The sequence below is a fragment of the Echinops telfairi genome, unplaced genomic scaffold (assembly GCF_000313985.2).
Source record: "Echinops telfairi isolate 266 unplaced genomic scaffold, ASM31398v2 ScPeMD7_60;HRSCAF=208, whole genome shotgun sequence".
Lineage (NCBI taxonomy): Eukaryota > Metazoa > Chordata > Mammalia > Afrosoricida > Tenrecidae > Echinops > Echinops telfairi.
In genome coordinates, this window is record NW_022103958.1 from 29,287,202 (window position 1) to 29,304,789 (window position 17,588).

Sequence of the window (17,588 nt, forward strand, 5' to 3'; positions counted from 1 at the left end):
GAGACAACCCATCCCTAATATTCAAAACTATCAATCTCATCAGTGTATATTTGTCAAGTACCAAGAGAAAGATAATAAAAATACCAGCTGCAGTATGGAAACACCCTAATGAGCTAATTTTGCTTTTATTATGAAACTGCCACTTCAGACATAAAACAAAAATCACGGAATATTGCATAGACAGAAAACTTAAGACCAAAAAGATGGATTTGGCAAAAGGTGATTAGAATATTGATTTCCATAGTTCAGATTATTTTATCCCAAGGACTTACCTCAGCTGCCTTGACCCTGAGGCCAGAACTAAATGATGCCTGGAAACCACTACTGGGCGCTCTGAAAGGAATCACACAGAAGGTCCTGGCAGAGAGGGAGAAAAATGTGTATTTAAAATCAAAAGCATAAAGAACACAAGGCTTACTTGATAGAGCCTCCCTCGTCATCCTTCTGGTCTGGAAATGAATTCACTGGCATTGCTCAAGCTTCAGCCAAACAGTAGGGAGGTCTGTAAAGTAAGCAGCAGCAGTCAGAGGTAAGCATCCCTGAGGAAAATCGCGCAGTGAGATCAAGAAGGCAGCATTTGCCCAGGGATAAAGTTCTGAAGGCAGGGGCTCACTAGGAAAGAAGAACAAATGACAAGAGAGGGAGTGGGACGCATGCTGCTACATTATAAGGATGGCATTCCCGGGTCACAAAACCAATGTACTCTGCAAACTTCTCTCAAATCACAGAAAAGAGTTTAAAAAGCAAATGCTGGGGAGTCTTTGCCCCTAATTCAATCCCCCAACACAGTGAGAATATTCCATCCGGACCCCCTGAAGGAAGGGGAGGGGCTTAGAGAACTGGATCTTGTCACTATACCGAGCCAAAAAAAAAAAAAGAAAATGAAATGCAAAGGTTTTTAAAGTGAAATGATCATGAAATACACTTATAAAAATATTAAAATACATTCTTATGAAATAATCTTTCATTATTTGGCAGTAACAACAACAACAACAACTAATTATGAGTCTCTATTTAAAATGAGAGAGACATACATAGTACACTCTGAAAGGGACCCCTGGAAGGCAACTGGGAAGCATCCTGTGCTATACAGTCCTCTTGGAGATGCGTAGTCGCACTGCAGCCGATATATTACTATAACTTATTACAAACCAAAACCCCCAATTTGATTGCTATTAATACCATTTTGTTGTTGTTGTTGTGAAAGGAACAATTATTTCCTTGTTTTGTTGTTCAAATGAAATAATGGGCTTTTAGAGATATTTCTTGGATCTTGGCATGGAGAATTCCTCTGTTCCAGCCAAAGGGAGAAGCCCTGTGGCACTGTCAGGTAAGTGTTGAGCTGTTAACCACAAGATGGGTGGTTCAAGCCTTTCCAGTGAAGCTCTCTGCTCCCATAAAGATCTATAATTCTCAGAAACCCTATATAAGGTGGCTATGAGTCCAATGGTAGTAGGTATCAGCCAAAGTGTAGAAGAGAAAATGTTGAGTATTGTTATACTCAGCATTCATGAGTTTTCAGAATTTCCTTTACAACTAAATGTTACTATTTTGCAGGTTTTGAAAATATAATTTTCACTATCTAGAACTACAACATTAATACACCTATCTGTTTCGTCTTTTATATGGTGAGATCAATGCTCTGTTAACAGACAATATGAAAGACTGTACTATAGTAAAGCCCACCAACCTACATAGTGGAGAGACGAAACCATTCCCTCCGAGGTATAGTTGAAGAACCATCTATGGCTTAGGACATGATATCTGCTGTTCCGATTATTAAGACGTTGGCTTTCCAATCCAAGTGTACTCTTGAAGGCAATGTTGGGACTCAGCATATGCTATTCTCTTTAGCTGGTAGGGTTCCTGGAAGATTGGAAGACAAGGGACTCAGGGAGGCAAGAAAGCAGGGAGGGGGAATGGTTTCTTCGTGGTTTCTCGCTGTTCACTGCCATGTAGCAGTGGTTCTTCACTTGACAACATCAATTGTTTTCTTTTGTTGTTTCTAGTTTCCAATTTCTTTCCAAATTCATAGAATTGTAGATAGCTGGTAAAACCTTATGTATCAGGTGATGCCAGACCTACACACAGGGTCTGTTCTTGTCTTATTGCATTAACTTCAAAATGATCGCACACAATATGGTGGCTATAAGTGATTCAGTATCTACCTCATGCCCACTTATAATAACAAGAAACAAGCAAAGTATGTAATAGTAAATGGTGACGTGTACTTTGGGGTGGGGGGCACAGGAATTAATACAATTCCTGGTTTGAGAGTGTGGGTAAAATTGCATATTTTCTGTAAAGCCTATTCTCCCCTGAGGAAAGTTTCCAGAAGATCGGTGATTTCAAGCACCACCCTTGGGAAAGATGATTTAATTGTTCTATGCCTAACTCGTCCAAGAATAGAAGTTTCTGAGACTACAGGAAAGCCATGGACTAAAATGTGTCCATTCAGTCCACCAAGAGAGATCATTAATGATCATGTTGAGGCAAGATGTACAGAATGAAGAAGGTGGAGTCACTGTGAGTAAAGCATTACACTGGATGTACACAAGTAGACATATGAGGTGAGGTAACTCTAGTAAATTTTACTGTAAATGGAGCGGAGGAGAAATGATTAGACTCCATTGTTACACAGAAGTTTTCTGTACATGAGTTTGGAGAGCGGGAGGAGCGCTGTGAGCATAGTGGGTTACATATGGAGCTACTAGCCACCAGGGCAGCAGTTCCACACCCCAGCCGGTGTGCGGCAGAAAAATAATGCTCTCTACTCCTATGACGATTTTCATCCTCAGAAACCCAAAGCGATTGTTAAACCCAATCCTACTGGGTTGCTGAGTTGAAATAGACGCTATGCCGTGATTTTAATTTGATTTGGGTTGTGAAAAGGAGAAAATGTGAGTACGTAGTATGGAATAGGTTTACAGTTCAGAGGTAATATATACCTAGAGTGGAAGAAATCTGCAGATTGCAATCTCCAAGGAAGTTCCTAAGGGGAAATTGTACAAGGAAAAGAGGGAAGAAATTGCCAAGACAGATGGAGGGAGATCAATTTCCTCATTACAACAGTGATTCCAGGACACAGCATGATGTGAATACATAGAAGACGTTTTAGGGTTATCGGTGATAGAGACTTGACATAGCCACAGTCGGGGGTTCAAAAGCAATTGATGGCGCAGCCCGGTGATTATGTGCACAGGCTCTGGGTCCAGACTTTCTGGATTTAAATCCTAGCTCACCCTCTTACTAGTTGTATACTCCAATCATTGGACAGCCCAGAGCTTTACTTTCTGCGTGATTTTACACATGCTTCTACCTTTTGGAGGCATTGTAGCATAAGTTCCCAAACTTATTTGGCCTACCACCACCTTTCCAGAAAAAAATACTACTCAGTGCCACCTGGCAATTAAAAACTTTGATACTATAGACCAGGGGTGTCAAACTGGCGGCCTGCAGACTGCCAGTTTGGTACCCCTGCTATAGACTATCTTCCAGGATAAAGTGTAGGTATCTGCTTTTGTATCCCCGACCCCCAAAAGTCACAGTGCGCACACTTTTACCTCCTCCAGGGAATGGTATCACCCACTTTGGGAAACTGTTGTAAGGAATTGAATAAACTTCTCTAAAGATCCTGATCATATGCAATCTATTAAGTGTTAGCCATTATCAATGTTGGAGGCAAACGTTGCCATGATAGTGCTACCTATTGTGACCAGGATATGGTGGGTTGAGAGTCTTTATAATAGAGGACAGGCCGTTTGAAAGGAGTGACCAGAGTAAGAAACAAAGAGCTGCTGCCTTATAAAATTGGTAAGGAGTGGTAATGCCTGGGTTTCAATCAACGGCCATGGATATAGGGAGGGGGGAGGCGGAAGGGGGGGTTCTTCACAAAATATGTGAAAAATGGAAATAAAAAATCATGGAATTTTTCCACTTGTTTTTTTAAGTCCCCTCATATATTGTACAATATTCCACTCCCCACCTCCCCATGTCTTTAGCCTAGGAATATTGTTACTGTTGTTACATGTCTCTGAACTGATATCTACCCATGGCAACCCAATTGACCTCGGAAGGAAGCCGAGTTGGATAGATACATTTGGATCCTGATAGAGTAATGGAGAGAAGGGTTTGTTAACCTTGACCACAGAGAGGCTGACATGATGGATTTGTTAAGACTTGAGGATGTTATCTCCATGACAGAGAGTAGAGAGGTGGGGACTAGGAGTGATGGAAAGAATTGGTGGTGCGTGGTTTGTCTGGTTAACCAGAGTTGGACGAACTTGGTAACTTGACACCGCTAACTTCTCTGTAGCTCTACTCTCCCTGGAAAGGGATTGGAAAGCCACTAGGAGAAAGGGCGGGGCCCAGAGGAAGGATAAAGCAAATTATGATGGGTGGGGTCATTGGGGGCGTGGCAGGTGTGTCCTAGGTGCCCAGCAGTCCTGGTGTCCATCTGAGCCAGCGGGAGGGAGTGCAAGGGGCGCTTAGAAGATCTGCGACATGTGCCTGTACTGTAAGGGGGATGAGACAACCCAAGTCAACCCCGTGAGTCCTCTCAGACGTTTATCGATCTGCTCTGAGCCTTGTGCTCCTAGGCAGTTGGGTCTGGGTTTGGGACACCAGGATGAAGTAAGAGAATCGATTCTAGGCTGCGGAACCGAAGGCAGGGAGTAGATTGGGGTAGGGGGCTGAGGCTGGCGGGGGTGGAGAAAAAAAACCACAATGTACTGTCTTGGATTCAATGGGCATGTGTTTCTCATGAGCCCCTGGAGAGGAATTGTGGGGGTACCGTGTTGGGGACTGGGATAAAGTTCTCGATATCTAGATGCAGATGATGTTTATGGATTAAAAGGCAAAAACAAAAAACACCGGGATCAAAACACAAATACTGAAAGTTCGATGGAAACTCCATGAAACTAACAACCAAGCTTTCTGAGCCTAGGGAAACCACCAGCCTCTTGGGGCTTCTCAGCCATCCCAGTTTTGTGGGGCTATAGAAGCCGGGATTAGAGACTCACTCACTACCATAGAGCTGATTTATAGCGAACCTATAAATGTCACAGGACAGAGGAGAACTGGCCCTGTGGGTTTCCAAGACTGTAGCTCTTAATGCGAGTAGAAAGCTCCATCTTTCTCCTGAGGAGTGGCTGGGGTTTGGAACTGCCAGGCTTGTAGTTGGCAGCCAAATGTCCCACCCACGTACCCCTCCAGAGCTCATTAGATTAGAGACCGTCTAAAAATTAAATCCCTTGGCCAAGGACATGGTGACACCATCAAAATCAAGTGCTGGCAGAAATATAAATTTGTGGGTTTCTTATGCATCCTACATGTCAGTGTAAAATACAATACGTCGAGTGCAGGAAAGTCAGTCACAGGTCCTTAGCTGAGATACTTTTGCCTCAAATGATGGTCTCATGATCCAGCCTTCTGTAGGTGAGGCAATAGTACACCATATATGACATTAAAGCTAACAAAAAAGTAGTCTAGGCTTCATATAATAACTACTTTTGACTTATGTCTTTCTAATGTTTTTACATGTTATATAGGAAGGACCAAGAGGGAGGGATCCTATAGATCTCACTAGGAAACAGGTAATGTTCAAGTAAATAATTTGATTCTGGTTGTTGCAAAACTGTACTTTTCATTTTATGTATGACTGATAAAACATGATGCAACACTTCTGCAATACTGTTAGGAGGGGTCACAACTAGTGTTACCTAAGGGCTTATATTCTTGATTTTTACTGCATCCTTTGATATATAAGAATGGATAGAGCATCTATAAGTTGTAAGGCAGAATAATAAAATATACCTTCAATTTCAGAAGTAAAGCAGTATGGGTATCTTTGGCTTATTAAGGCATTTTAGGCATTCTTGAATTCATCAAGGAGCTCCTTCCTCATCCCCCCCGCCCCCTGCATCATTCCCAAAGGTCGCCGCTACCCTGAGTTCTGTTCATCAATCTCATCCTTCTCCTTTCCTGCTTGTGTCCCATATCTACCATTAACAGCCGTGTGTCTTCATTGCTTTTAAAACTTTACAGAAGAGGATCCAACAGGATTTAGTGCATGACTAATTCTTCTCATTACTTTTTGAAACGTAGTTCTCTTTCTTGAGACAGTTATATTTCTTTTATTCATGTAGTTAATTTCACTGTGAAATAAATCATAGCTTGTAACCCTGTCCCTTTCCCCTGTTGGGTGGACATTGCTTTGTGTTCGCAGGGCTTAGATGAATATCCCAGTAAGGGTCTTCTTTGCCATTATACCAAGTTCATTTGGTTATTTCACTAGGACTAGAATGCTTGGATCTTTAAGAAAACACTTTTTCTTCATTGTTATAAGGTAATGTCACGTCTTCAAAATAGGTGTATCCAGCTATACTCTTGCTGTGTATCACTTCTCCTTCCCAACACTGTGCCTCACTCAGTACGGTCACAGTATTCTAGCTTGATTGGCTAGCGCGCTCATGTTTAAATGAGGGGTGTGCAAAAGTTCATGGGAAATGTTTATTAGTAAAGAAGCTATGCATGGATTTCAACTTTTTTGTGTGCACCAAAATAAACTCATCATAACTTGTTACAGCATGAATAATTGAGTTTGCAGCAGTCATGAGGATAAGACGTAAGTTTGAAAAAAATAACATGAATGCTAATGAAATTGAATCAAGCACAAATATCAAATTTCTGGTGAATCTTGGAAGGAAGAATGATGAAATTCCTCATGTCTTATGAAAGCTTCCGGGAACAGTACTTCAAAGAAAACTAGCAGCTTACAAATAAATAACTCATGTTCAGAATGGATGATCCAGTGATGAAAAAGAAACTTGCAGATCCACATCAATTTTTAAAAAGTCATCTTGGAAGAGATGAAACACAGCTCCCTCCTATGATCCTGAAGGCAAAGCAAAATCAAAGCAATGGCTACCAAGAGATTGAAGTGGGCCCATCAAAGCAAAAGCAGACTGACCAAGAACAAAGGTCATGACAACATTTGGGGGGCTGCTTAAAGCCTTTTGCTTGTTGATTTTCTGGAGGGTCAGTAAGCTGTAAGAATTACTTATTACAGACCTGTGTGGAGACAGTCAGCCTAAGCTTTCACCGAAAAATGCCCAGGAAAGATCCACTAAAGGTGTTCATGATCACAAAAATGTTCCTGCTCATTTCTGTCATCAAACCAGGCCAATTTTTGGATAAAACATTAAGGAAATCATTAGACATCCACTTTACAGTCCTGATTTGGCTCCTTATCACTTCTTTTTGTATCTTAATCTTTAAAATGTTTACTAGGCACCTATTTTTCTCAAGTTAATGATGCAGAAAAGACTACATTGTCATGGGTAAATTCTCACGACCCATAGTTCTTTAGGGAGGGACTGTGGTATCATTGCTTACAAAAATGTCTTATACATGGTAGAGTTTAGGTTGACAGCATTTCTATATTTAAACATTTTTTAATCTTTTAATTCCCTCTTTTCACAAACTTTCTGAATACCCCTTGTTGCCCTTCAACAAAGATATAGAAAGCTGTGGGTAGTATGCAATATTAAGAAGAAACAAGAATGCATATAGATTTTTATTTTTTTAATCAAAATATTGTTTTATTGGGGTTCTTGTAGCTATTATAACAATCCATAAATCAGTTGTATCAAGCATATTTGTACATATGTACTCATTATTATTTTCTAGACACTTACTTTCTCTTGAGCCCTTGCTATCAGCTCCTCTTTCCTCTGTCCATCCCCCCCCCATCCCCAGGGATCCTTTGATAAATTATAAATTATTATTATTATTATTTTCATATCTTACACTGACCACTGCTTCCCTTCCCCCACGGTTTCTGTTGTTCATCCCCCTGGAGTGGGGTGGGGGTGGGTGGCTATGTGTCAGTCATTGCCCCTACCCCTTACCTTCTGGTTTCGCTACTCCCATTCCTGTTCCTGCATTCCATGTGTTGTGAGCTCTTATCACTTATCTGTACTTGTGCACATGCTCCAGTCTAGCCAATGGTGAAAGGCAGTACTGGGGTCATGATAGTGGGGGTGAGGAAGTCTCAAGGAACCAGAGGAATATTGTGTGTCTCATCGGTGTTTTACTGTGCCCTGGTTACTCATCCCTTCCTGGTGACCCTTGTGTGAGGGGATGTCCCGTTGTGTACAGATGGGCTTGGGGTCTGTGCTCCAACACCTTTATTCTCAATAATATGTTTTTTGTTTATTTGCTTTGGTTCTCCTGATGCTTGTTACTCGGTCCAGTCAATGCCTCATGATCACACAGGCTGGGCTTGTTGCTTCTGAGCTAGATGGCCATTTGTTTAGCTTCGAGTCTTTAAGACCCCAGACGCTGTATCTTTTGATAGCTGGGCACCATCATCTGCCTTCACCACATTTGTGTATGCACCCATTTTGTCTTCAGCAATAGTGCCCGGGAAAGTGAGCATCACAGAATGCCAGTGTGTTAGAACAACGTGTTCTTGCATTGAGGGAGGGTATGAGCAGAGGCCCTAAGTTTGTCTACTACCTTAGTTTATTGTCCTATAAATAGATGTACGTGGCTAGGCCAAAACTCTGTTTTAATGAACTACTGTAGTTACATATGTACACACCTACACATATACCTCTATCGATAGCTTTGCTTCCTAGATTGTTCTTCTGTTTCCTTTTACTGCAACACACATACATTTTGTTTTTCTGTTCCTAGAAAGAAAACTCCTTTTATGTTTTAAAAATGAAAATTCACTTTAAAATAAAAGTAAACACATCTATCCACAAATCATGCACCTATGTAAATAATATGAACAGTTGGGGTAATGGGAATCAAGATTAAATCCCACAACCTTGCTGATTAGTCAGTATATTTTGTATGTGTTTGTTTGTTTTCACCTATGAACCACACATTTCAAAGAAAGGTTTCTCCTCGCTATGCAAACAATATGTACAGGTTTGTTTCAGATGAACACAAACCCAGAACTACAGTCAGCTCGGTACCTTTTCATGCTGTAAAACTATGATGTTGTCATTTAATCTTCCCAAAGTCCACGAACAAGCGTATTATGCACATGCAAGTCATGAGGAAGCAGAAGAGGAAACAAAGTAAACTTTTCTCCAAGCCAATTCCTCATGAGGAACCGGAACTCCTAGTAAGTACCGAAATGTCACTGATATTAGCAGATACCTGGAAATGCAATACACATCTCCTGTTTCAGCTTAGGTAAAAGTCACTGTAAATCATATTTCCGGTTTGGGAAGGTGTCTTCAAGATCCTCTAGTGAGATGCCCATTTATTATTCAAATCTTGCAGCCTGGACTGGAGATGATGTGGTGTAATGAAGGGCATGGGCTTTGAAATTAGGTCATGCTGAACTCCAGTTCTTGCTTTGCCCTACTTTCACTGACTGCCCAAGTTCATTCACGCAAATCTTTTGGATTACATTATTTGGAAAGTAAACTAAAAACTCCCGACACATAGTCATTTCAACCTAACCTTCAACACCTATAACAACAGAAAACTCTACACCAAACACAACTTATTTCATCTTTGCCCATCACAGAACCAGACACATGGTCTCCACGGCCCTTCTCTTTGAGTTCCTGACTATATTTGTGATAGCCAGACAGTACTCTCATGTCCTTCTCTTTGAACATCTTTGCCATATTTGAGGGCAACCATGGTTTTTCTCCATTCTCGGGCTTTTCTTCTGGGTCAAAATCACTGTCCTCAGTCATCCCTTTTTCAAACTAATGGTGGGCACTGGACTCTTACTCTCAGACATTTCTAGAATCAATATTTTATTTGATATAGAAATATTTGGTGAAAGTTGTATTTTGACTAAGTTTTATTTTCCAAAAGGAAACTACAGAGACAAAGAACATGCAAGTGACCACAGTATAACAAACTGACAGATGAGGGATGGCAAAAGTGCCATAGTAATAAAATTATTATAAAAGAATGTGAATCATTAATCTCAATATTGCCCAATCAACATTGTCTCAGAAACCAAACCACATTGAGTAACACTACTCTAAATGATATTTCTTCTTTTATGTTTTCTTTGCTAGAAACTTCTGCAAAGTACTTTGTTAATAAGCAGCTTCCCAACTGCTACTTCTTTATTTTCCTTCTGCTTAATCGTTGGCTTTAGGGAAGACTACATTCATCAATGCAGTCTGTCCATCCTCAAGCGTATGGGATAAAAGTAAACCTGAGTCTGTACAAATAAGTTCTTTGCTGAGCCTGGTAGAACAGAGGATGCATAATACATTATCCAGTTGTGACAAGAACTTTGACAATGTACTCTTATGTTTTTTAAATGACATATATATTTTTTACATTTCACTATTTTATATATGTGTTTTATATCACTTTCTTTGCTTTTGTCTGTTTAAATTTCACCTAGCAGAAGTTGTCTTCAAATTATCATTTCAATTATACATATTCACAGATATAAAAATGATATTTAAGATGTCATGTTAAGGTTAAAGTCCCATGGGTTTTGGTATACAGAACACTTGCATTTTCATTTACTTGTCCCCAGGCATCTTGAGTCATTTCAATGGATGTATGATCTCACACTCAATCACAGGCCAACCTGGGAAAACATTCCCTGTTTTTACATCTCTGTCACATGCATTACATTTCAGGACTGATTTTTGTTCTTTACTCAAAAGTGACATCTACCATTTCTCCAAATTCATCCTGCCTGCAACGTGTGTTGTTTGGCTCATGGAATTGTTTTTTATATCATATCCATTGCTTTGTTGATAATACCTCTTTCTATTTGGCTCTGATCCCTATATGATCCTATTTTAATTCAGAATCTCACGCCTGGTTCTTGGTACAATTTGGCTTGCATAAGAAAGACTCCTGTCTCTGAGACCTTTCTCAAATGATCTATCATCAGCACTAGCTGCTCCCTATCGAGGTGTTCCTTGGACTTATTTTCTTTTATGTATTTTTAATCTCTTCCAGTGGACTTCCTGATAGAGCTGGAGTCTACTTGGAAGGAGTCATGCGCCAGACCACAAACATGGATTTCTAACATCAAGCGGCATGTCATGTTTGATTTCACTTGCAAATAAAGGCAATGCTCTGACACATCAGCAAAATAAACCCAGTGTGTGCATTGATCATTCAAGCTGCAGGTTGTAGTACTGTATTAATGATTACATTTTGCTACCACTTTTCTGTGGTAAATTTGAGATTTGCTGCCTCTTAACAAATGGCAAGGAACCGGCATGGACTTTTAAAGGTAATATATTTGTGGTTTTATTTAGTTTTGTAATTTAATCTGAGTTATTATATAATTAGGATTATGCTATAATAATAAGGGCATATACTTTATCTACTTAAATTTATATAACAACTTGTATTTACTATAGTGTTTAAAATATTTTTAAAATCACAGGAGAGGGTTTTAAAATATTTATTAAAATTCCTTTCCTCTGAATATTTTGTCATCACTGGTGTTTATGTTTTAATAAGTTGACTTTTTAAAGCTGTAATATAAACTGTTGCAATCAAGTCATAGTGTAATTACAATTTTCACTTAAAGTAAAATTTGAATGCTGAGTTAAAATTTTAATGTGATGTATGAAATAAATGATAATCATACATCTCTTTAAAACCCTCACTTAATTGCATAAGTAATTTCTAATAGGCAAATGGAATGATAACAATTCTTTTCTAAATAAAAAACCATCAACTATTGGATTAAAGTGCAAATGATATTACCTGATGGATTTGCACTTTTCCAAGTGTAATGAAAATGAGGCCCAGGGAATTCTATGTCTGGACATGATTATCAATGCTATGTTCTCATGGGAAGCAACCAGAAGATGGAACAAATGATAGGAAACAGTTATCCTAAGAACTTAGACAAGACACAAGAATGTGATCCTTGAGAGAAGAGATATAACGGGGCCTGTTTCTCCTTAGAGCGACATTCTAGGTCAGGGTGCAAACTGGGGGAAATGAAGCAAAGTACAACAGTTTTCCTGATGAGAAACAGAAATAAGAGTTTGGGGAGTTTGTGGGAACTGACAGTTGTAGATCACAGTTCCGGAGGATAAGGGACTGCAAAATAAGTCCACAAAGCCTTTGATAAATGTGAAGATTAACATAAAATAGGCCATACAGTTAATTTTTAGAATAATGAAATCAATATGGGTTACAAAACAATAACCATTGTGATTGTGAATAGGGCCAGAAATCATGAACCATTAAAAAGATGTTAAATTAGATTTCATTGAAACTTGACACTTCTGGTATTCAAAAACATCCATTAGAAAATGGAAATAGAAACCAAATACTGGGAGAAAGTATTTACAATGCCTCTATCTATAGGGGATGGGGGAGGCTTGTATTCAAGAGATATATGTATATATTTTAAGGGTGTAGAATATTTTTTCATTCATTCATTGGAGATTTGGGTTGTTTCTACACTTTAGCTATAATAAATACTACTACTATGAATATTTGCACACTGGTTTTTATGGGCATATGTTTTTTATTTCTCTTAGTTATATACCTAAGAGTAGAATTGCAGGTGCTTTTGTTTTTTTGCTTTTTGTTTGCTTTTTAATGTTAGAACTCCAAGAATATAAAAAACCCACTGAAATAGACAAAAGATTTGGGGGGAAAATCACTTTGAAAAGGAAGATAATAAAACAATGGCAAAGACAAATCAATCCTGCTACACATTCATTTGAAGTGGTAAAATTCAAAGTACATGATTAGGATGAGGAGCAACTGGTATATTGCTGAATGGAAAGTAGTACAAACCCTTTATTTGACCTAAAAAATAAAACATAAATCTATTTTCCATCAACATAAGCCATGACTGAGTTATTCCATTTTCAGATATTCACGTGACCAAATATGTTAAAAAGAAGGGCATATATCAATACTTTTAAGTCTTTATTCATATTGGCTCAAATTGGAAAAATAATAATAAAAAGAGACCAAATATCTTTGAGTAAGTTAATTGATGTTTTGTTGTTTTTGCAAATGTGGCATATTTATACAATATGTTCTTTAATATCATTTAAGATAATATATTGAGAAAGGGAGCCAGGTACAAGGAGCATTTATGATATGAATACATTCATATAAAATTTTTTTTAAACATGGTCAATATGTGAAGACTGAAACAAATCAGTGCTTAACTTGAACCAGAAATGAGTGGGGAAATTGTTTGAGAAGTGTCACAAAAATCTAAATTAAAAATAAATAAATCAGAACATTAGACATCACCATGTTAACGCTGATTAGTATTTTTATCTCTGTAAAATTGAACATTATGAGACAGAATAACTACTAGAATGCAACAATTATTAAGTTGGTAGCAATGAGAGGAGATTATTAATATCAGTATCCCTGGAATCGTGCTAGAACTGACTGTAAGTCCCTATCCTCTCTCAACTCTCTGCCTTCTAGTAAATTCCTAGTCATTGAGACTCTAAAGCAGGGGTTCTCAACCTGTGGGTCACAACCCCTTTGGGGGTCAACTGACCCTTTCATAGAGGTCACCCAATTCATAACAGTAGCAAAATTTCAGTTATGAAGTAGCAATGAAAATCATTTTATGGTTGCGGGGGGTGCCACCACAACATGAGGAACTGTATTAAAGGGTCGCGGCATTAGGAAGGTTGAGAGCCACTGCTGTATAAGAAACAGTAGAATGCCTCCACAGGGTTTCTGAGGCTGTAGATCTTTACAGGTGCAGACAGCTTTCTCTTCCTCCCTAGGAGCTACTGGTAAATTTGAATCGCCCAATTTACAGTAAGCAGCCCAATTCTTAATCCACTGTGCTATCAGATCCCACCCTAGAACTTTGAAATCAATATTTACAGTTTAACCAGGTGCCCAGTTGTATCCTAGAGCTATTAACATCTGATAAAGACTAAACTAGATATTTCTGAATACAGCATTGTTGACCTTGGACCTTAGTTTCTCAGTGTGCTTTAACAGAACTCCTACATATGAATGGTTTCAAGATTAATTTCTCAGTGTGGTAGTTCCATAATCTGTTGTTAATTTGAGACTTACCAGTGAAGGGGTGACGTTTAGCCTGCCAATTGGGTTGCAGCTTGATGACTTCATTTGGAGGCACTGAGAAGATAAATAGCTCTTTGCAGGCAGGACACAAGCTCAATCCCTGTGAGATATTCTTGCTGACAAGCCCCGTGGAAACAGGTTGATGGCAGCCAGAGCCTCGGAGCTGGAGAAGCCACGTGGACACCCTTGCCAGCACTGAGACGCTTACACCACCACTGGATCCACAAGGCTTTCCACTCACTGGCTGGTGATCATCTTACATATGGCATCATTGCATGTGTTTTCTGATTCTGAAGAGGACTATAGAGATTGGTATTGGACATATGAGCTAATACCAGATTTATGGACTTGATTTGGACAGGGCTGGGATGTTTTCTCCATTTTCAATTGCTCTTGTATATAAAGCTCTTTCTTATACACATATGAGTCTCCGTGAATTTGTTTCTCTAGTCTTCCGGGACTGATACATTATGGTACCAGGAGTGGGGTACTACAGAAACAAATCATAAGATGGAGAGTGAATGCTTGTTTGACTTCTGCCTCATAGTAATGTTTCTTTTTTGTCTAGCCAGAAGTCAGATATGGTTATGCAGTTTACTGGGTTGTTTTGTGGAATGAATATGAAAATAGTTGACTGAAGTCAAAATGGCAGACAGAAGGCCTGGCCCTGGCTTGAGGCAATGCTGTCAGAGGCCTAATCCCATATTTTTATATCAATAGAATAGTTTAGATGAAGAATTAAGATAAGCTAAATAAGGATTGAATTTGATTGTTTTAAGAATTGAGATTAGTATCTGATTCTATTTTGTTTGTACTGATTTCTACTGCTTATTATTGTTGATACAATGATTGAAAGCATTATTAGAAGTATGAAAATAGCTAGCAAGCCCACTTGCCATAAGCCATTAAAATTTGATCTCTAAATGGGTTTAGGACACACCTGCAAAGAAGGCTTTGAAAATATAAGACCCACCCAGTGCTTTGGCATACTCAGGAGAGTTGCATTCCAAGAGACCTGCCTAGGGGATTGTTGACAGATTGAAGAAAAAATGAACTCTGGATTTTTAAATTTTGAACTAGTGGGTTTTTGTCAAAGTTGGAAAAAATCTGGAATCATGAAGAAAACTCCTCTCTCAGACTGAATATTAAAAGGAGCCTGTGGGCAGGCTGAAATGCTTGCTAGGTGACCACCTGGATCCACTTGAGTAGAAGTGAGAGAAATACAGCAATAGAGAGACAGGTTGAATCTAGCCACTGACACCTGTGGACCTGGTTTACAAGAACCAGAGGAGAAGATGGGAGCAGGTTGACTGGTCTGAAATTCATGACCTAGCCCGAGGGGGCTAGGCTTGTTGATAATTTGTAACAAACCCATGGTCTAAAGGCAAGGCGACCAATGGCACCCTGGTGAGACTAAGTGAGGCAGCCCACATTGAGCTGACCAGAACCCAACCAGATAAAGAGAAGATTTTTCAGCCTATGAACTGGTGCATATTGCTGCAGACTTTATAGATGGCCTGTCCTGATTTGACTTTGCTAAAATTTGCTTTGCAGATTTTACAAGGTTCTAGTTGTAACTAGAATGAAAATTCTTCATGTCAAAGAATATGATTGTCTCCTCAGAGCACTCGGTTGATTTAAGTGGACAGTATAGAAATTGGATACTCAAAATTGGGAGCATAGAGACATGAAGCGGTCGGCTTATAAACTTTCATATATGGGGGGATTCATAGGATTATAGGATTAAATAGAGTTTTGTTGCTATTGGGTGGCATGGAGTTGATTCCTCTTCTTAATAAACCCATGTGACAGAGTAGCACTGTCCCATGTGGTTCCTTTGCAATAATTTATGGGAGATTAGCCCTGGTTGTGCTGTTTGGTACTGAGCTGTTGACCACAAAGTTGGAGGTGGAAAGCCACTAGCTGCTCTGCAGGAGCAAGATGAGACTAGGTTGTCTGTGCCGATAAACATTTATAGTCTCACAAACCTATACAGTAGTGTATCACCATGGGTCAGAATTGACTCAATGGCAGTGAGTTTAATCTTTGGGGGAACAGATCATCATACTTCTCTTGTGAAGCAACTGGGTGGTATCAAACCCTCAACCTTCCCATTCTGAATTGAGGGTGCCTACTTTAAGGGAAGGCTCTGTTGGCTCTAGGGTAAGGCATTTGTCACTCTTCAGCTTCTGTCCTTTAGTCATCAGTCATATTCATGGGGCCTGGTATCTATCTTCTATTACTGTCTGCTTCTGTATTTAAACTGTCCCTTTGAGAGCTCAACAGTCATTGGCATGAAACACTTTAAACAGATAGAATCGCATTATAAAAATAAAATCCCACCCCCAGATAAACGTACTGAAAAACAACGCTGTCATTGATTCATTTAAAAAATAAAATAACCCACGGCGGTCCAGAGTCCATCAGACAAATGGCTTGTATAGGGCTTCCATGGCTGGAGATCTTAAGGAGAGCAAATAGCCTTGTCTTTCTCCCGAGGAGGGGCTGGTGGATTAACTGCACATTTTGTGTATCAAAAACCAAGCTTACCCAGCAGAATAAACTTCATCTGACTCATCGCAACTCTGTGGGACAGAATGTATCCTCTTAGCGTGTCCGAGGCTGTAAATCTGAGCGGAAAGCCTCATCTTTCTCCCCCAGTGAATGGTGGGTTTCGAAATCCTAACTTTGTGGTAAGCAGCAGAGGGCTTACCTCAGCAGAACTGGGGTTAGAATTTATAATATACCTTTGGGGTGGGTGGAGCACAATTAAACCAAAACAAGAGATAACGGACTTTCGAATGTAAAAAAACTAGTGGAAATCTCAACAAATGCAGGATTATGTTGGATTTTTTAAGTGGTAAAATCCCATGCTCGGCCCTTTAAAGTGCAAGAATACTGACTGAATCACTAAAAAGACAAGAATCGGTGCTGACACCAACTTTTCATGACAGCTTTAAAATCCTGAAGGTTACAGTTTTCAGGATCTATCCAGAGTCGTTCCTTCTGGATTAACTGCGAAGGGAGTCAGGAGAATTTGGAGAACCACAGCTTTCCCATCTCTGCGTTAGGTGCTTTCATCCTGGCGCCTCGCCCGACGTGCGGCTGGAGCCAATGGCAGCGGGGTGGGGCGGAGCCACGGGCTTTGAATGGGGCTCTGACGGAACGGGGCGGAGCCGAACTTTGCCGGAGGGGTGGGGCCAGGAGACGTGAGGTGGGCGTTGTCTCAGCGAGCCGGCCGCGCCGCAGAAAGAGGGGGCGGGGCGTTGCGGCCGTGGGGCGGAGCCCCGCCGAGCGGCTGGGCAGCGATGGGGGCGGGGCGCGCGCCGGGGACTTGGGACGCCAGTGTGACCTAGCCGTCCGCACCGCCTGGTGTGAGGCGGACCCGTGAGGAGCCCCCAGCCGCTGATCTCATGGGGCTGTGTTTTCCCTGCCCTGGGGAGTCCGCCCCTGCCTCTCCGGACCCGGTGAGTAAGGTGGCGGCGCCGTGACCTCGCGCGCGCACCTGTCACCCGGCGGAGCGCGCCCGAGGC

The 17,588-nt window shown here is 40.3% G+C and overlaps 1 protein-coding gene and 1 long non-coding RNA gene across 2 annotated transcripts in view; both read left to right on the forward strand.

Annotated features, from left to right (window-relative positions):
• Positions 1–4,485: 4,485 nt before the first annotated feature.
• On the forward strand, positions 4,486–11,109 carry LOC123521764. Its single transcript, XR_006680113.1, has 4 exons — positions 4,486–4,548; positions 5,550–5,594; positions 9,035–9,139; positions 10,969–11,109. It is a non-coding gene; the product is annotated as an uncharacterized LOC123521764 (long non-coding RNA).
• A 6,269-nt stretch (positions 11,110–17,378) lies between these two features.
• The window catches only part of LOC115869874 (small VCP interacting protein), a 6,906-nt gene continuing 6,696 nt past the window's right edge, over positions 17,379–17,588 (forward strand). The window contains exon 1 of the mRNA XM_045291075.1: positions 17,379–17,522. Coding sequence (XP_045147010.1) covers positions 17,469–17,522 — 54 coding nt within the window. The 5' untranslated portion in view covers positions 17,379–17,468. The remainder of the gene's footprint in view (positions 17,523–17,588) is intronic.